The sequence below is a fragment of the Hakea prostrata genome, chromosome 7, assembly GCF_041222555.1.
Source record: "Hakea prostrata isolate BN-2017 chromosome 7, UWA_Hpros_2, whole genome shotgun sequence".
Taxonomy (NCBI): Eukaryota; Viridiplantae; Streptophyta; class Magnoliopsida; order Proteales; family Proteaceae; genus Hakea; species Hakea prostrata.
In genome coordinates, this window is record NC_142606.1 from 39,707,728 (window position 1) to 39,729,303 (window position 21,576).

Here is a 21,576-nt window from a genome sequence, read left to right on the forward strand (position 1 = left end):
AAGCAAACAAACAAGAATGCAAAAACGTATTGTAAAACCTAAACAGTAGCAACACAAGCACACAGAGAGAAAGAGTAATTTAAATTTTAAGTTACTTCATTTGTATAGCCATTGTAGAGGCAAAGTGTTCTAGAAAAACCATAAAAGGCATCGATATCCTCTACTTCACCGCATCAACTGTAGCTTTTGGTGGACTTGTAAAGGTTCTGGATGCAAATAGAAAAATGCCATTAAAATAAGCAGATAAAAAATTGCTGCAACCAGAGGATGAATCAAGATTATGCACTGTGAGGAAGAGAGTAGGCAATAAGCAACAGGCAATGAGGCAAGTCTCAACTCTTTAACCCGAGGAGAGAAGGACACTTGGTTCTTGAAACTGAAGGACCCCTCACTGGCAGTTGATAATAATTTTGTAATGAAGAATTCTTAGAGTAGATCTGGGAATTTCATCATTCCAATTAAGAGACAAATGTAAGGCTTAGGGGGGAGATATTTTCTTAGTAGAAGCACTCCTTAGGTCTTGAACTTAGTAGTACCACTCCTTAGGTCTTGCAGAGAACATGGAGGGCATTGCTCCATTTCTTTTTTTTTTTCTTTTTTTTTTCCCCTCCTTTTTTGGGCCTAAAGTGTCGCATAGATGACAAAAGTGTTCTTCATTGTTTCTCTGTGGCCGCATAGGTAGACGGTAATTGGAGAAAACCTTGCAACTGAAATCCCCATTCATTTTTGTCATTAGGTTTGTGTCGCATAGATGACAATAGGGTTCTCCATTCTTTCGACAAATCTTGATGTTGCAACCGCATAGGAGAAGGTAGTCGGAGAAAACGCTGCAACTGAATCTCCATTCATTTTTGTCGTCAGGTTTGCTCTTTTAGCAACAAGGTTCTAGATAGCATGTTCATTGCATTGGGTCTTTGGAGACCACAGTTGAGTTTCATACGGACTTGGCTTGTGAGTTTGCTTTATTGAAATGATACGGAGACAACGTTTGAATTTTTGGAAACCGGATGTTCTTTGTGAAGGATATTTTGGTCCATTGAAATGTCGTTTGGGTTTCTGGATGAGATTTAGTATAACTTTCATTAATCAAATAAGATTTATTACTAATTTTGGTTGGGATGCCATCAGTTGGGTTTGATTAAGACCCTTTCGGTGTCATGTGCGTGGGGTTTTTGTTGCATATGGGGTGTGGAAAGGTACATACCTATTCTGGGAGGTATTTTGGGTGGTGCCTGTGTGGGAGTTGGTAGCTCTTGGGTTTTGTTAACGGGTACATGTCTACTCAGGGGGTATTTTAGTCAACCAAAATACATACCACAACTTTTTCAAGTTTTCCTTTTATACAGTAGTATAGTATAGTATGATTATGATAGTATGATTTCAAGTTTTTCTTTTATAGAGTAGTATGATAGTATAATATTTCGAAACACAGAAAAATAATCATGTTATCTCAAGTTACAAAGAAAATCAAAACGAGGTAACTTAATTAAATAATAGTTCAAAAAGGGGTATTTGCTGTCATTGGTTTTTGGGCAAATTTGGATTCCCCTACATGAGTATGCATGCAGATTCAGAAGCGGATTTTAGTTATTCATTTACAGCTCTATACGAATTCCCCTAACCTGGTCAATTTATCAATAAAGTGCTCCTCTTATCGTATTTAACTTCTAACAGAGGTGATTTTTGAGCAACATCCATGTGGGTGACATACCTTGTTGCAATAAGGCCATACTATTGATAAACTCGCTGTCTGCTAGGGAATTGAAATTCAGAAAAACAAGAGCTTCTGCAACGAAAGCTAACTTGCATTTAACTCCTGAAAAGGCTGAGAATAAAAATTCTCTGTTATCACTTTCCACCTTATTTGAAAACAGTGCAACTCTTGTTCTCATGGATCAAGGAAATCAAATCCAGCCCTCTAACTAAATCGGCTTCATTCTTGGTTGGTTGAATGTTCTCAGAAAGATAGATGAGACAGTGAAATGATGTAATAACACAGACAGATTCAGAGAATTCACTTGGTTAACCTTTGAACTTTTCCAATTTAACATTCATCATTTTCAATCTGTTGCTACAACTTTATTTCATGACGATTTATTTTTGAAACATGTTGCTACAACACCAGAATCTTCTTAATTCTTTAAGAGCTTCCATATTGACCGGAAGACCAAGGGATCTGGGACAAGCTGCAGCCTTCAGGTCACATGGAGAGCTTCACAAGGTTCACCTTCTAGGTACATGAATTGTTCAGCTTCCTACTGCTTGTAGCAAGAACCTGGTTCTTCAGGTGCTTCTCTGCCTAGTCCAGCCAATGGGGCAGCAGCAACTCCCCTTTGATTCAGCAAACACCTAAAGTGAGCGAGCCTTCCAGTAACCTGCCTTGGATCCTTAGCCAGATTGTCATAGGGGGACCACAGCCGCTCTTCATTCGGACATCACAAAACAATTAAAATGTAAGGTAAACGGAGAACAATAAAGGGCACCACTCTATATATGCATGATTTCTTCTGCAATTGACTTCCAAATACAAAGACTTAGGTTCAAAAGATTGTTTTGAGTTCCCTTCCAACTGGAAGCAGAGAGAATTTGTCACGAACCCCAATATTGAAACTTAAGAGCAGAGGAAATTCAGGGGGGAAGAACAGCAAGTAGAAGAAGGGGATTGGGAGGAAGATGAAGTTCAGTGAGAGAAACTAGGAAATTGGGAGGATACTTTCTTCACTTCCCACATTGCCATACCCGAATACATTTTATATGTTAGACCACACAAACATCCAACATCCTACTTCTCAAAATGACATTTCAAACTCCAAATATTCCCTTAGAATTAACTCTCCCAAGACACTACTAGAGACCTTACGCCTTTTATTACCCATACCCCTAAACCACAATCGTAACAGAATTTGATTGATGGCCATTTTGTTTATCAGAGAAATTGGAAAGACAAAGAAGAGGCTAGCCAGAGCATATTGAACAAGAAAAGCCCACAGTGACACACACTAACCTGTAAGTGCTAGATGCAAGAGGCAAAGAATGTGATCTAATTATGGTCCACTAGAATAATAAAACTTGGGAATGAGAGAGTTTCAGAAGCAATTCAGATGCTTTGGTCATTAAAGATTTAAAAATGTGAAGTATTAGCTCTTCAATTACTTTTTCTTTTATACTGCATCAATTAAATTATGTAAATAGAATCAAGCTGCTTCATGAAGTTAAAGTGGATTCAAGATTTGTTTATGGGTTTTATTGAATCTTAAACTCACAACACGCAACTCGTGTTACAGAAGATCACAACAGTTCATGTGTAATGCTATCAAGTAATTTACCCAATCTCTGACTGAAGAAGGTAATAATTATTTACTGGGTCTACTTAAATGTTGTCAAATGCTTGGTCTCTTACCACCCAGTTGGGTGAATACATGTGATTCCACTGATCCTACTACTCAAGTCTATTCTAAAACAAGGAGAAAAACCCAAAGGTGAGTTAAAACCAAACTACTATATGTGACTTAAGACTATTTTCACAGTAACTGCCATTATTGGCTTTCATTAAAATGTAAACTCATCGTTAACAAACATATGTTACTTGGTGTGGATATAAATTTAATCTGTAATTGGTTTGGGATCCTCCACAATAGACCAGCACTCAATGTCCCTTATCCATGTCTGCCACATGACAAGGGAGCTTGACTTGGTGACGAAGCACGAGTTTACCAACCCATTAGTAATGACGCACGTGCATAAGCACATGTGATGTTTTATTGAATATAATTATTTATTTTTTATGTAATTTTTTTTTTAATTTGTATTTTTTTCCTTTCTTTGAGTTGATTTTTTGAATCAATTAATGATAATTATTATATTATTCTATTAATAAATATTGTGTTTATGAGTTACAATTACAATTTTGAACATTATTCTTAAATGATTTAAAGATCTAATTGAAAAATAAAGTAATCAACAGACAACAATTAGAAACTAAACTCCACAGTCATACTCATATCCTCACGTTGGATCTAATGGGTCACTATTGATGTGGAAACATGGAAGCATACACCTGATGCTAGGGATTGAAGCAATCTTGGGCCTGGAGAGCAAGATTGGAAGATTTGGACAATCATAACCATCTCATCAATATATTTTTGCTGAGACTATCAACATATGCTTTCTTGGGAAGGATTACAGAGGACTTACCAAAATTACACCAGGTTAATTGTTGCTTGGTTGGTTTTTTATGCTGTGCCAATTTAAACTGGGAGTAAACCTTTGCATGGAACCATGAGATGTGATATCTTGCACGACAACCATTTATGATAATCTTTGGGGTGGAACTCACTTTAAAGCAAAATTGAAAGAGAAATGACATTTGACAATTACCTGCTGCTGCAGCAGCTCGTGGCCATATGGTTTGCTCAAGATCTGATCCGTCAACATGTTCACCCCACATACAAACCTCACCACCAATAACTAATTTCTGATGCATGGGGTCTGTAATATTTCTGAGTGGTTCATTCATATAAAATTCTTGCCATGGTATATCCAAATGGTCCAAGTACCATTTGTCCTGGTTGCTGACAATGCACCTCAGGCCTGCTGCAACCACTTGCTGAGCAACACCACCTCCTAGCCTGTCCAGGACATTATAATACAAATTAAAAGCTTGAGGAATAACAATAAAAGAACAAACCTCCATCACTATTCAAAGGATATTTTTCAAAGCCTGAAGTAGCAGTTATTAATCCTGTATTTCCGCAATGCTACAAATTGGAAAAAATCCCATAAGCAAACTAACACACTCATATTTTAGTCAAATTCACAAATGATTTTAAGTGTGTGTCTTCGCAAAGAAGGGAATTTTTAAGTTGAAAGAAATTAAGATCTCACCATGAAAATGTAATCAACATGGCAGGATAAGCATTCAACTGGATCTGGAAGCATTTTGGATGCTAAATATTTTTATCTAGTGGTTGGTACACAGATTTGCCAAAGAATTCACAACTTGATAAAATCACTAGTAATTATTGTAGTTATAAAGATCATGAACTCATGTGACATTAGAGTAACATGAGGCACTTCATTTGGTAGGTAAGAGAATTGAAGCCATGAAACAAAACAAGAACCGAAAGAGAGTGAGACAATGAGAAAGAGTGAAAAATCGTGAGAGAGGAGGAGAAGAGGCATCACTCAATGTGAACCAAACTCGAAGTCTTTATTTTATTTTAGACTGATATTTATAGAGGGCAGTAACCCTAATTACAACTCATAATCAGGAGTGTATAACCTGGTGAATACGTTAGGTATGGCTTGTATAGATTGCATGCTAACACACCCCCTCAAGCCGGAGCATACAAGTTTCCTACACCTAACTTATTAAATGAAGGACCAAACAATACGTTTATAAAAGCATCAGCAATCTGATCAGCAGACGTAACAAATGAAGTAGACACCACTCCTTTCATGACAGCATCACAAACAAAATGAAGATCCACTTCCACATGTTTTATTCTTTCATAAAACATTGGATTAGTCGTAATATATATCAAAACTTGACTATCATAGAACATTTTTATGGACTTTGTATACCCAAACTAAGTTCTTGAAGTAGAGAGCGAAACCATAAAATTTCAGAGACCGTATAAACAACACGGAACTCTGCTTCAGCACTAGACCTGGCCACAGTAAACTGCCTCCAAGTGATGATATTACAACCCAAAAATATACAATAACCAAAAGTAGAGCGTCAATCATCAAATGCATTGTGCCCAATCTGCATCTGAATATGTCATCTAAGTAATGCTCAAATTTCTTTTATATATGAGTCCTTGGCCTGGTGCTTTCTCTATATACTGTAGTATTCTACATGTAGCATCCCAGTGGCACCATTGGGATTTCTACATATACTGACTCACCACTCCTACTGCATATGGAATATCCGGCCCAGTAATAGTCAAATAAATCAACTTACTAACAAGTCTCCTATACCGTTGTGGATCATAAAAGTCGATACCCTCATCAGTTTATGATAGGGATCCATAGGAGTTTCCATTGGTTTATAACCAAACATTCCAATCTCTTTTAATAGATCAAATGCATATTTGCATTGAGATAGTCCTATTCCTTTATTACTTCTCAAAATCTCACCTCCAAGAAAATATTGTAGATTTACCAAGTCCTTCATTTGAAATTTCTGATTAAGAAATTGTTTCACTTCAACAATCACAATGATATCATTTCAAGAAGTGATTATATCATCGATATAAAAAGCCAGAATTGTTATAGCACCATCCCAATTGTATACAATCATTGAATAATTAGAACAACATGGCTTAAAACCAGCAGAAGTGAGGAAGTAGTCAATTTATCAAACCAAACATGTGGTGGCTGCTTAAGGCCATAAATAGATTTATGTAATCTGCGTACCTTACCAAACATTCCCCTCGAGCAACATACCCAGGAGGTCGCTCCTATGTATACCTCTTTATGTAAATCACCATAGAGGAACGCATTTTTAACGTCCATCTGGCATTAAGGCCAATCAAGATTAGCCGCCAAAGATATTAATACCCTCATAGGTTGGATACAAGAAATAGGAGAGGTCTCATAAAAATCAATGCCATAAGTCTGAGAAAAACCTTTGGCCACCAAGCGAGCTTTCAGGAGCTCAATACTCCCATCAACCCTATGCTTCAACAACATAAACCCTTCGACATAGAATCAACTCTTTCCTAGGAGGCAAGTCAACCAATGACCAAGTATGACAATCATATAGAGTAGACTTTTCTTCATTTATGGTGGCACGCTAACCAAGGTGAACGAGAGCATTATCAACATCAGTAGTTATAAAAGTATCCAATAAAGATGTTGCTAAAGTTCGGTAGTGAGTGGGTAAATGGGCTGTAGTAACGTAATCTTGAATAGGGTAAACAATATGAGCTTGATATCGCAGTGGGTAGGTACCTTACCTTTGTAGGCTGCAATGGGAACATCGAGATCCAATGACATAGGAGGAACTGATGGCATAAAAGTAGAAGGCGGACCAGCTGTTTGAGTCTAACAATGTTTGTTCTTCCTGGCATATTGCTTTAAGGGTACTAGTTGGGAGGAAAAAATAAATAAATAGTGGTTGTGAAGGAGTAGATGGGGCCGAGTTGCTAAAAGGTGGTGCACCAAGGTCCAAAGTAGCATGGGGGATGGGAGGGTCACCAGGGGGTAGTGAGGGAGGTAATGCCGAGAAAGGTATCAAAACATTGGGGGTCTATGTCATGGAAATTAGTATGATTTTCATTATCTTGAGGAAAATCAACTAAGACCTATAGAGGTGGATTAAAAACATCATTAGGGGAAAAGATCAGTGGAGGAAAAATAAGTGTGATTTTCAAAAAAGGTTACATCTGCACTGATAAATTGCTTACGAGTTTTGGGACCATAACATTTATATCCCTTCGGAGTTGTAGAATAGCCCAAGAAAACATGCCAGTGGAGATATTTTATCAATAAGAGCTAGCAAAATCTGAACAAAACACACACACACCCAAAGGTACGTGGTGGAATGCGAAACAATGAAAAACCAGGATATACAAAAGAAAAGGGAATTTGGTCATCCAAAGCAATTCAAGGCATTCTATTTAATAAATAAGTGGCTGTGAGAATAGCATCACACCAAAATAATTTGGGCACATTCAATTGTTTCAAAAGAGAACAAGCAATTTTTAGAAGATGCCTATTTTTGCATTCAGCCATTCCATTTTTGTTGAGCAATGTAGGAGCAAGTAGTCTGATGAATCATACCCTTGGTACCACAAATTTTAGAAATAGCATTTTGAGTGTATTCAAGGGCATTATTAGTTCTTTGCCATTTAATTGCTGTATCAAATTGAGTAAAAATTTCCTGACAAAAAATTTCAAAGATAGATAAAAACTCGAAATGATCTCGGAGTAAATAAACCCATATTATTCTTGAAAAATCATCCACAAATGTCACAAAAAAATGAAAATTATTATGATTTGCAATTCGACATGGACCCCAAATGTCCAAATGAACTAAAGCAAATAAACTATTAATATGAGGATTTATTCTAGAGGGAAAAGCAGTGCGACAGTGTTTCCCTAGCTCACATGCTTTGCATTGAAAAGATGCTGAAGATGGAATTTCGGGAAACATAAGCATGAGATGATTTAGGGGAAGGTGACCTAATTGGACAAAACAAATAAATGGGTCAATACCACAAACAACATCAACAACAGGAGCACAAACATCATTATGCCCACCACCATTCATCTCCCTTGTCTTGAGATCCTGAAATTCATGATGAATTAGAAAAAAGGTGACAGAGTAATGTAAGGCACATGTTAATTGATTATAGATAATAAATTCATAGGAGATTAGGCTAATGTAATACGGAATTTAAAGGTAAGGTGGAGGATAAAGAAACCGTGCTGATACCCATAGTAAGGGTAACAATAGAGGATTAATTTTTAGTAAAAATAGAGGATGCAGTTCATTTGCAATGAATTTGTGGTAGGTCTCAACAAATAACTATCACAATCGAGAAGGCTCATGCTCTCTGATGACCTGACATGTCCTCTTCTTCTCCTCCTTGTGCGCCTCCGGCCCTCTGGCTCCCCCCGCCTTCCTCCAATGATCCCCCATGGCCCTGGAACTCTCTCTTCTCTACCCACTCCTCCACTGCTGAAAATCTAAACCTCACTTTCATCCCACCTAAAATCTCAAACTCTTCTTTGCTTGCTCACTGCCCATCCTCCGCTACTGCCTCTGGTATCCAACACTGGAATCGGCCATTATTGGACAATTCCTTGGCCTTGTCCTTGTAACTTTAGTCATGATCGGCAGACAACGAGGTGGTGAAACTCGATGATATTCCTCAGAGTGATTGTTTTAAGTACCTTGGTTCAATCATAAATAAAAGAGGTGATATAGAGGATGATGTTTCCCAAAGAATCAAAATAGGGTGGATGAAGTGAAGAGGTGCATCCGGGGTCTTGTGTGATGGCCAAAAAAAAACGGCGCCGCCCCGCCGGGGGGGGGGGAAAAAAAAAAAAAAAAAAAAAAAAAAAAAAAAAAAAGAAGAGGAAGGAAAGGAAAAAAGAAGAGGAAAGGAAAAGGAGGGGGGGGGGGGGGGCGGAAGAAGAGGGGGGGGGGGGGGGGGGGGGGGGGGGGGGGCGCCGCACGGAGGGGGAGAGAAAAAAAAAAAAAAAGGGGGGGGGGGGGGGGGGATGAGGTTACTTAAAAGGTGGAAAACTCAAGAAGAAAAACGAGACTGAATAAAAGTGAATAAGAAACAATATAATCTACCAGCAGAGGTGATTAGGCTACCAAGAGAATGGCTCTCACATAAACTCTCATATCCACCACCAAAGAACACCACGAATAATTAACAAAACAGCCACGAGTAGGACCTCAAAAGAAACAACGAATGAACAACAGATGATAGACGACCCAAACAATTAAAACCAAGGAGGAAGCAAAGGGGAAGCACAGGACTCGCGAAAAGAAGACCTCACCTCAAATCGAATGTTGGGAGTGCTTGGAAATAGACCTGATATCGGGGCTATCAATACCCTCCAAAAGACCGTCCAAGGTGAAAACGGAAAGTGGGAGATTAGATAAGATTCAAGTATTTTCACAAGGGGAGCTCCAGAACAAAACCCCAAGAACCCGAGTAGAGAAACGAATGTTGAGCAAGGGGGTGAGGAACGCAGAAACAAGTGGAAGGGGGGAAGGGGGCAACGGAAAGGAAACACGGTGGACGGAATCACGAAACGAGACGATAGGGAGGTCCCACGGCTAATGATCGGTACGGCCCATAGTAGCGATGGGAGTTCTCATTGGGCGTTTGGGAGTCGGAAGCGATAAGGTTGTAGCTTAAGAAAACTTCACCCACGAAAGCACACGCGAACGCGGAAGACATCCATCGGGCCACCCGAGATTTGTTTGAGATCCCCAACACCCGATGCGCGGAGGAAACACAACCCATCCACTTAGATGACCATCCCCCAACACGAAGAGAGGGGGGTCGCAACACAACCCGAAAGGGAGTCATTTTGTGGCTGAAGAAACGCGATGAACCAATACGGCCACGGAACCAATAACCAGCCGGTGGGAGCGAAAAACATCGAGGAAATCAAGGTGGAACCACGGACAGTTGAGGATGGTAGGCACGCTGAACTTGAGGTTGGTACCGCTAATTTAAAAAGCTCCATCCAAAAATTACTAAGGAAGACACGATCTCGATCGGAGACGATGGTTCGAGGGAACCCATGAAGCGGATAACCTCCTGTGAACGAGATAGCCACATCCTTGGCGGAATAAGGGTGTGAAAGAGCGATGAAATGCGCGTACTTGGATAGCCGGTCAACTACAACAAGACGGTATCTCCACTCTTAGTCCCGGGTAACCCACCAATAAAATCCATGCTAATGTCTTCCCAAATGCGATCCGGAATTGGTAGTGGTGAAGGAGTCCAACTGGGTTTCATGGCTTGATATTTATCGCGCCGACAAGCATCACAACTAGCCACAAATTCGAGGACAGAGCCTTCATTCCACCCAAGATACCACAAATGAACGCCGTAAGTCCCAAAACCCCGAATGCCCACCGAATGGGGTAGAATGATACTCGAAAGTAATTTGGGAATTAATGGTGACCCATCGGGGATGACTAACCGATTCTTAAGAGTAAGGTGCCCTTTTGAAGCCGGTAGTGGGGTAGTCCTGGGATCCCTTCAAGAAGGCTTGAACGATCTTCGGTAACGGTCCGAGGCGTGTACCGCTGTATTTAGTCCCTCACTTTCCCGCCAAGTTGCGTTGTCATCGAATAAAGCCGTTATCATCCCGCGACCTTCGCGAGAGAGCATCGGCGGCTTGTTGCTACCCGGACGATACAATATCTCAAAATCAAATCCCAAAAGTTTCAAGACCCACTTTTGTTGATCAAGAGCACAATGCGCTGCTCCAAAGAAATATTTCAGACTTTTCTCGATCCGTTCGTACTTTGAAATGTCTCCCCATCAAGTAATGACGCCATTTTTGAATGGCAAGTACTATTGCCATTAGTTCTTTCTCATGCATGCACTTGGTTTGTGCGCGAGGGGACAACACTTGGCTCCAAGAGGCAATGGGATGGCCCTCTTGCATCAAAACCGCACCCAGCCCAAAACCCGAAGCATCGCCTCTACCAAAAACTCTTTCGTGAAATCGGCGTCACCAATACCGGAACGGTTGTCATGGCGTCTTGAGGGCATTAAACGCCGCCGTTGCCTCGTTACCCCACCGAAATGCATCTTTCTTCAATAAGTTTGTGAGTGGAGCGGCAATTACCATAACGGACGAACGGGAATACCCGGAATCTAAAAACCCGCAAGGCTTAAGATTGGAGGGGGCCACCCACCAGCACAATCTCCGTGGTCCGCCGTGACTCCGTCTTTAGATATGATATGTCCAAATACCAGGAGAACCCCAAACATGCATCGCTGACTACAAGGTGGTGTGTGAGAAGTATAAAGGTGGTTCGAAATGGGCAATGTTCCTCCAGGCGCAACACCAAAATATCGTCAAAGAACACCAAAATAAATCGAAGTGTTCTCGAAATACCCAGCATTAGTGATTGAAATGTGGCTGGAGCATCGAGAGCCCAAACGGCATCACCAGGAACCGAATGCCCATAGTGACGAAAAGCCGTCATCACCCCGATTCAATTTGGTGGTATCGCCAAATCAAGCTGGTAAACACCGGGCTCGCCAGCCATCCAACAGGACAACGAGAATGGGAAACTGTCAGAACCGTGAGTTATTCAGGGCACGATAGTCCACGCGAAACGCCACCGCACCCCGAACCAACAAGACGGACCGGAGTAAGGACTCACACAGGGACAACCCGCCGAACAAGACAACCGACGCCGAGAATGTGGGTAACGATAGGGTCGAATATTAGGTGGGACCGCAACCGATCGGTGGGCGCGGGGGGCAGAAATAATGAGCAAAGCGTAATAAATGTGACACCGCCGACCGACCATATCATCTCCGACGGGATGCGAGGTTGTAGGATCCACACCACCGGAACCGACCGAGACACTCTAATGGAACGCAGAAGGTTGGATCCCCATAGCACGGGCGGCACTCAAAGCCAGGCCAAGGAAACCGCGACTCCCAGGGCAGCCATCAGCCCAAGATTATATCAAGCTACCCAAATGAAAGGGTAAAAAGCACAAAGACCCGCCGCCAGCTGAAGGAACGGACAAACCCGACGCAACGTCCCACGCCCAAAGCAACGAAAGGGATCAACCCAACGGCCCACCAACCGAGCGACGAAATGGCGGCTCCACAATCGATCGAATGATGACTTCATAGCCATATTGCCCGTTAGTTTGGGTGTGTGGTGAACGATCCCCACCAAAGAGGTACGCGAGAGTCCGCCAAGCACCGCCCAATCGCAACGACACCCGCCGCCGCAACCGGACACATCGCGGGAGTAAAGAACCAGTGCCGAGGGCACGATGGCCGGAGTAGGGGCACACGAAACAACCCTGTCCAAGACCCGGGAAACCAAGGAGCGCCGAGCCCCGTGAGCCGAGTCGAGTCGAGATTGGAAGAGGAAGACGGGGTCACATGGGGCCGAACCGAACCGTAAAGCTGGCATTCCGGTCCCGAACCGTATTGGTCCTTAATATGGTGTTGGGTGGGCTGAAGTTAATAACACGGAGGTTAGATTTTGGGCTGATGAGTGGTGGGCCAAAAGAGGTTTATCCCACCCAGCCCCACGGGCGGTCAATGGCCCAAATTGGTGAGCCAAAAATCGAATCAGCACTATAAACCAGAAAAACACCCCAACCACCCACAGCCCGCGCGCAACAAACCCAAGCCGAAACGCCACGCTTGTGATAACAAGCGGGAGTCCACGGAGTAAATCGAAGATCATGACTCAAGTTTCCATGATGACAATGGTGCGAGCGGAAGCGATCATCCAGGCCGCACCCAAAACAAAGGGAGGAGTTACGCCGAGTGACGATCAAAGTACCTCAGCGGGACCACCCAGGACCCCCGGAAAATGGCACAAGATGAGGAAGGAAGCGGTGGCGAGACGGGAAGAACCAGGAGACCGAAAGGAGAGGATCTAGAAAAGAACAAACAAACCGCATGGCCATGTGTGCAGGAGTCCCAGAGAACCAGAACACCACCCGCAGAGAACCCCAGAAGAGGCTCGATGCAATGTAGGTACCGAAGAGGTTACTAACAAGGTGGAATAACTCAAGAAGAAAAACGAGACTTTGAATAAAAGTTGAATAAGAAACAATATAACACCAGCAGAGGTGACCACGGCACCCAAGAGAATGGTACATAAATCTAATCTTACCATCCCCCCTATTTAAGAAAACCATCGAATTAATTAACAAAATCAGCCACTGAGAGGACCTTCAAAAGAAACCTAATCGTAATGAACAACCTAGATGTATTATGATTGATCTCAAATCTAATAATAACCAACGGAAGCAGCAAAGGCAAGAAGGAGAAAAGAAGAACTTCAAAGAAGTCTTGGGAGGGGGGGGGGGGGGGAGAGGGGGGGGGGGGGGGGGGGGGGGGGGGGGTGTGGGGGGGGAAATTTAGCAACCAAAAATTATGTTCTCTTTCTTTAATTCATTAGCATCTGCAGTAGTTGGCTGATGAATGGATAATTCCTTAACAACTACTTTAAATGAACTGTAATATTTTGGAAGAGTGTTCCCATTCTGCTTGGGATTAAATAACTGATGATAAAGATCATAAATACGAGCGATATTCCTCTCCTGGGAGAAAGTCTCCTTCAAATCACCCCAATAACCTTCACCGTAGAATGAAACATAACTGCACCAACGATTAACGGTTCCATGCTACTCAAAAGCCATATCCAAATGGTGCTATCATCCTTGATCCACGTTTCATAGTTTGTAATTGCAGCAGCATCTTTCAAATCAAGTAAAGGTGGAGAGTCCCTTAGATGCTTCGATTCGCCCTTAGCTGATATAAAAGCTTGGACAAACTGCACCCACAGTAGGTAGTTTGCAACTCCATTGAGTTTAATAGTGGTAATTTGCAACTGAAGTGAATATTGTTTTATTGAATCCACCATAGTAAAAGTAGCACAACAGTCTAAGAAGTAATAGTGTTAAGGTTTAGAATCAATAGATCTTGTCTCTCACATCTATCATAGAGAGTAGTAAAGTTGCAGCTTGAAGCTGCGCTAAAGACTGAGGAACTACAGTTTGGTCAGCAGACAAAGCGTCTTGAAAAAGAGAAGAGGATGGTGGTGGAAAGAAGAATAATAGAGGGTGGGGTTCTTGATCTGTTTAACACTGCTCTGATGCCATGAAACAAAACAACCACCGAGAGAGATTGAGAGAATGAGAAAGAGAGAGAATTCGGAAGAGAGGAGGAGAAGAGCCTTCGATCAATGTGAGCAGACTCGATGCCTTTACTTTATTTTAGACTGATATTTATGGAGTGCAGTATCCTAATTACAACTCATAACCAGAAATTCATAACTTGGTGAACAAGCAAGAGTCCATAACTTGGTGAACAAGTTGGGTACAGCTTGCAAAGGCCGCATGCTAACAATGTTCTTATCTTGAAACAAGTGAAGAACAACAAACTCATGATATGGAACAAGATAATCTTTCACACGTTTGTTTTCTGCTTGAAGGGACAAACTTCTTCTGTAGGCTCAATAGAGACAAGTTTCCATATTGTTTAGCCTTTTTCAGCTCCCTTTGCACTAAAGCACAGTAGAGATGGTGTTTGATGATCTTGAAGGCTCACTTGGTAGCAACCCAAAGAATATATCTTTGATGCACATGGGAGGGCCCTATGACTTTCTAGCTAGTATTCAGAAGAAAGCCTGCAAAAGTGATGTTGTCTTCTTTTTCAGGGAAGGAAAGGATTGGTTTATCAATCATTTTGTCATAAATCTTCTTCAAGGAAAAAGTTTACACATTATTATGGAATGAATAGGAAGGATAATAATACATGGAGTTATAGATCATCAGATCCTTGAGAAAATTAATGAAAAGGGGAATACCAGTTGTGGACCACTGTCTTTGGGCTCAATTTTTTTCCAAAGTTGTTGAAAGTCTCCTCCCTGTTCATATTGTAACTGAATAGTTAGAGAGAATTCATATAAGATGAAAAAAAGGAAAACATAAGCTCAAAGAACTCCTACCAGTTAATAATTTCATATCCATGGGATAATGCAATTTTCTGAGCTCGCAATACAAAGTACTGATATGCTTCAGATTCATTCAGGTGATGCTCTCTTAACCTGCACATCCGATTCTTCATTAGTCTAAGTTTTGTCAGGGATAAACAATTGTTCTAAGTTTGCTCCAGCAAGCTGAAACAGAGAACAAAGAAAATAGGTCCTAAATCGATAAGAATGAAACTATGCAAATGTGGAAAAATCCTCATGAAAATTCAGCATTTGTTTGACATTAAAATTCTACCAATGAACAAACTGATAATATAGTTGGAGATTTTATCAAGCTAGACAGCACCCTCCTTTCAGCTGGATAAGAGTTTAACTAAGCAACAGTTCACTTAAGCAAAATCAACTTGCTGACTTATATTGCAGAATTAGTCTCTGCTTCCTTGGACATCATAATGAACTTGGAAGAATTTGATGTAGACCTTGACAAGTGAACTCAGTCAGATATGCCAAGAAGGTTTATTGTCACAATTAATTTTAGTTTCTCCAGACACTATTGGAATTTACTGGGCCAAGGGACCTCTTCTCATTTTTCTTGGCCTATCTAGAAAGGGATTTTGTGGTTGCTTTTTTGGTACATTATTCTTTCTTTAATATGTGAAGTTTTCCTATCGGGAGAATTTTTTTTGCTTCAGCTACACTAACAAAAATAGCAAGACCTAGTTTCCATTTAAATGTATTACAAAAATGAGACAGGGATTGCAACCACTATTGTTTTCTAAATAATTATAATGGCTTAATTATCAAGACAAGGTTAAAGCTGTTGAGGTTAGCTGCACTAGAAGTTAGTTAGAGAAGAGGATGACCAAGATAAACAGGAGAAAAAAAAAAGAGAATATGAAGGAGTTGAATATGGTCAGTTTGAGGTGGTGTATCAACCACAGATCTTCTCCCAACCATGAGAGGCCATCAGAGATTTGTATAGTGCTGTGGAGACCTTCAGGCCTGTTTTTCGGTCATTGGAGAGAGAAGGGGTGGGGGGATGGAGTGAGTCCACAGACTTAGGTGAACAGTGCAGATCTGAGAAGGGCCTCCTATGGTGAGCTTCACTCAGAAAATTAGAAGAATAGGATGAAGAAGGGGGAAGGGAAGATCACACTCACACACTGCCAAATATATGCTAAGACTTCATTATTCAAATTTCATAACTGAATACTGATGTAAACCAAATCCAGGACCATCTAATGAGAGCCCAAAAGGGCTTACCAGTGTCATATGGCCCTACCAGCAGTCCAGGGAATTTCGGCCAACACCAGGGGTATTTTGGTAATTTTGCAAATTTTCAGTTAAGCCAGCTCACATTTTGTCCAGTATATTCCAGGGACCTTAGATCTACTTCTATTTTTGAGTTTTGGGTCAATATTTGTTAAGTTATTGAAGATATCTTGTTAGGTTAGGATTTCTAAGCGTTTTTTTTAGATGAATGAAAGAATTTATTAACCAAAGGGAGAAAAAAGGGGGAGGGGAGAGAAAAGTACAACTAGGGTTAAGCCCAGCCAAAGAAAAACAATTCAGAACCCCTAGTGGCAGAGAGCCCACCAAAAGCAGAGCAAAAACTAAAGAAAGAAATACAAATGGAGACCTAATTTCTCCGTTTGTTCTTTTTTTTCTTTTTCTTCCTAGAGGATTTAAAGTCCACAATGAAATCACCATCAATGTGGCAATTGCCTTTGGTAGCACAGTTGCTCCTCCTATAACAGTCGCAGTTGGAGTCAAGGACGCCCTCAAGAGCATCGTTATCCCCATCAGGGCCAGAAAGCCTTGGGAGAATGGGAGTCACCTTGGGAAGCAGAAAAGGAAAGATCAACAACCGAAGGCTTAGGGAACGAAGCCACAGAAGGGCAAAGGAAGGAGTAGTAGCCAAAGAAGCTCTTGAGGATGTGAGAGATTCCAAGAGTAGAGGAGAAGGGAGGACAAGGGGATTAGGGGACAAGTCAGGCCCATAACCCAGAGAAGGGGAATGGGGAGAGAAGGGAGGGCTTGGCCAAAAGTGTGAAATTCCCCGGATTTCTAACCCTCCCATGATTTTAGGACCGCGAACCCGGCCTCAAGTCGGCGACAATTGTGGGCCATTTGAGTCGAGCCCTAAGGTTCAAAAGTGGACCCAATGATTGTGGATGATCCTAGTCATGACTCGACATCTCTCCTAGAATTTAAGAGGAGAGAGAAGGTCAATCAAGATGGCGTTAAAAGACAATTTTGGGACGTCCGTGGACCGACGATAGAGAGTCCAATTGACAAAGTAAATATATCCAAACATAGATAATTGAAAGACCTTTCTTTCAAGCCAAAAATCTCTAGATGGGGGTCCAAACATGGACCGGTTGAGTCACTTGAGTGCTCAATTGGGTGACTCAACCACCTTGACCCAACCACCCCTCCCCAGTGACGGGGTAAAATCGGGAATTCAGGTTTTAAAACCCTATTTTACGTTGCAACTCATCTCTAAACGCATTTTCTAATGCTAGAGTGGAGCTGAGGCTTGGGCAATAGGAGAAACCAAGGAGAAGAGTAGATTCCATCCACCCAAAGGTGCTTTGTGACCCAAATCGTCGCGAGAACGTTCAGAAAGGTAAGAATCCTTCAAACCCTCTTCTTTAAACAAAGGTTTGTGGGGTTTCTTCCCATTGAATGTGGGATTTTGGTCGTTGAAGCATGTTAGGTATATTGAATGCTCAAAAATAGTTGTATTTATGCTCCCCTATAGTTTGTGAGTAGTTTGTGTGAATCGTTGCAAAAGTTTTTGCATTTTGGCTCTCAGAGACGCCCACAGGCACTTGCGAGAGCCAAATTTGGGGCCTTTTGATTTAGAATGAATTGGGTCAAATTGATGGTACCTTTAGGACCCTATTGCCGCAAATTAGACATTCCCAAAGTTTTGTTTCGATTCGACTTCGAATCGGTGGTGAAATATTGACTTTTCACCAAAACTAGGTTGAGAACGGCGGGTTGGAATCCAATATGGCAGATTGGGTTTTTGTGGGACGAATTTGGGATACCTTTTGAAACCCAATTTACTTCTAATTAATATCTTAATTTTCGTACATGATTAGGTTTATTTTGATTATAATCACTGATTCGTGAATGTGAAATTTGGGACTTTGGAGAACGGAATCGAATTGAAAGGTGAGGAATGAGTAACCATGTTTTGTATTATTAAGTGTTGCTATTTTAAATTCTATTGGTGATATTAATTCTTTAAATTGATATTTATTATGATATGCTTGTGTGTGACTTTGCGCGAACGAAGGGTAAGGTTGAAATGATTGGTTTTATTCTTTATTTTCAATCTTATATTATTGATATGAAAACGATATAAGAATGTATAAGATGGATGATGTTGAATGAGATTATTTCTCTTATCCTATTTTACTAACTAGGCTTCGCCCATTAGCCTAGTGACCTTATGTGACTGCATCTAGACCAAACTACATGAATGATAGGTGTCTAGAAGTATTGGGCTAGGAATCCCTATGAGTATTACTACCTTTCCGGTAGGGGTATTGAAGCCGATTAACCCGTGATGCCAATGGTTGGGTCCTGTGTGTCAAGTAGGCCCACTATCATCATAGTTTGGTATTGAATATAATAGAGAAGGGTCCTGCCTCCTGGGCGCTCAAGACAAATAATCAACCTGTGAGAGGACATGGAGAACATCCTGTCAATTATATGTGGATGACCATTGGGTTAAGAAATGGGATCCAACAGATGCCTCCCGTTGAGGATTCCATTCATCGGTGGGAAGGTATCGAACCAAAAGGGCACTAGGCATGAGGGGAGATATCCGGACCATATGTAGTACAAGACCATAGGACCTTGCATTGGGCCTAGGTATAATCTTGATACACGCCAAGTCTTATACCAAACGATGATATGAGAGAGTGGTGACTTATAACCCCCAACCATGGCCTGACAGACTTTACCCAACAACCGCGGAGAACCCAATAGCTGTCTCTTGTTGAGGGAGAGTGATTGAGACCACCCATAGGAGACTGGTGTTTTTTTTAATGCGTGTTTACCTTAGACACTTCATGGTAGAATTAGGAACATATCATCATAACCATACATTATCATATTTTTCCATTTATTTTATTGTCATCTTGGGGACATGATGTGGAAATTATGGTTGAATGTATGACATGAATGTTAGTTAACCTCACTGAGTTCTGTGGAACTCACTCCTTTATATGTGTATGTTTCTTTAGATTTTTCTACAGATTATGAGGCCCCCTTCCAATGGAGGATTCGTCGCAGGGAAGCTTTTTGGAAAGTGCAATTGAGGAAGAAGTGGAAGGGCATGAAGCTTCGTGCTCGTGCCTTGACTGCTCCTACGGAGCCAGTCTTTAGTAATAAAGATCTTGTCGTCCTTAGGAAATCTCTCGTGTCTTTCATGTCACTCTTCTATATCTATATTTTGATTTCATTCGAGAGAGGCAAGGGTATCTTTTACCAAGATTCATGAACATTCCGTTACAAACATATTTCTTTTCTTTAACTCTGATGTTATAATTTTTTATTTGAAGTCTCAAATGATTGTCATTTAATATTTCATATTTGATAACTTTATACTTGAACTTGACTTATTCTTGTCCTTCTAATTATGCTATATCATATGTTGTATGGAATTGTCACTAAACCTAAGTCTTGCGATGTATCACCCCCACCGGTATTCGGGTATGACTGGATCCAGCTGGGTGGGGTGTGACAAAAAGTCTAGGGAGGGAGGAAGGGGTGAAATAGGTGGGCCACACTCAAAGGGAGAGGAGGGGATCGAAGGAGTAAACTCACTTGGGTTCAAAGGAGGCTTAATGGGCTGCGATGAAGGAGGGAAAGGGCCACAGAGGGGGAAGGGCTGAAGAGTTAAGGGAATATAAGTGAGAAAGAATGGGCAGCATGGAGTGGGAAATTGGGGGGGGGGGGGGAGCAATGGGTTACGAGTTAGAGATCCAAGAGGGGGCAAGCTGAAGGCTCGAAGAAGGTAGATAAGGGTTCGAGTGGGAGAGAGAAGAGGGTGAAGGATAGTGATGGTTCGTAATGCGACGGCGATAAACATGGCAAATAGGGACAGAGAGGGTTTCAAGAGATGCACGTTGAGTTGGGAGGCTAGAGGGTCCAGGAGGAAGGCTGGTAGGGAAGAAGAGGGGAAGATCGAGACCATAACCTAGCAAAGATTCAAAATTCAAATGGTTTGAAAGCGCGGGTCCAACAGAGAGGAAGCAAGAACACCAGAAGATTCAGGGGGTTTAGGGGTCAAGGATGCGGCATAGACAAGAGAAGCAGTAAGAATCTCATTCAGGGAACAAAGCTAGAGAGGTGTTGTTATCAAGAGACATGGCCTGAAACAGGTTGGGACCACATTGAGAGGGCGAGATGGGTTCAAGGGGTAGCTGATGGTGATTCTAACTGACGCCAGCGCCAAAATCAATTAATTGATCTGCCTCTAAAGGAAGAGCACGATGATTGCAAAGACCCAACATTAACAAGGGTAGCATTGCATGTGGTAGTAACAGGAGGACATTGGCGTTGGTAGCAATGCTCACGGTGGTATTGGCCAACATGTAGGGGATAATGCCTAAAAGCTTTGCAAGATAAGCAATGGGCGGTCTTCCATTCGAAGTGCACTTATTGTTGAAAGTATGAACCGAAGGTTTCCCTGATGAGAATGGAGGAAGGTAATGGAGAGTCAGCCGAGTCCTCCATGTAGAGATGGAAAAAGGATAACCTATCCCTCATCATTGTTCTAGCATCTGTGAAAAGAGGAGTTCCCAGAGCTGAACCAACCAAACTTAGGCCTTCAGAACACCAAAAGTGCAGGGGAAGACAAGGCAAGGTGATCCAAAGAGGAAGGGAAGAGAAAATGTCATGAGAGAGCTGGAGCTCATGGGTCCATTGCTGGAGAAAAAGGGGCCACTTCCATACCATCTACAGACCCTCTTCCAGGAAACGGTGAAGATCATCAGGGTTTGAAAATTTGAATAGAAAGAAACCTCGATCAAGCATGAACGTCTCCGTGGGAGTAGAGGGCTTCCATTGTTTGGTGAGAGAGGAATTAACAATTTGGTAAAAAGGGGCCAGAGCTAAGGAAGTGGCCAACTAAAGAATGGCTCCAATGCGAAACTTCAGCATCGAGGACACCTTCAGGGCAAAGGACAATGATTTGGCCATCTATGATAGGAGGGATCATATGTGACAACCTTTGTAGGGGGGCTAAGGAGACGAGAAAAGACTAGACCAGGGAAGGATTGGGGGGAGGGGAGAAGGAGCAGAGAAGGATACATGATTGGGGTCAACGGGGGCAAGGGAAGGAGGGGGGGGGGCATCCTCAAC

At 41.8% G+C, this 21,576-nt stretch overlaps 1 protein-coding gene across 1 annotated transcript in view; it reads right to left on the reverse strand.

Moving 5' to 3' along the window:
• Nucleotides 1–1,890: 1,890 nt before the first annotated feature.
• Nucleotides 1,891–21,576, reverse strand: part of HEXO3 (beta-hexosaminidase 3) — a 52,593-nt gene continuing 32,907 nt past the window's right edge. The window contains exons 11-14 of the mRNA XM_089161276.1: nucleotides 15,208–15,306; nucleotides 15,067–15,126; nucleotides 4,378–4,628; nucleotides 1,891–2,422 (exon numbers count right to left, since the gene is read on the reverse strand). Of these exons, the coding sequence (XP_089017402.1) occupies nucleotides 2,256–2,422; nucleotides 4,378–4,628; nucleotides 15,067–15,126; nucleotides 15,208–15,306 (577 nt within the window). The 3' untranslated portion in view covers nucleotides 1,891–2,255. The remainder of the gene's footprint in view (nucleotides 2,423–4,377; nucleotides 4,629–15,066; nucleotides 15,127–15,207; nucleotides 15,307–21,576) is intronic.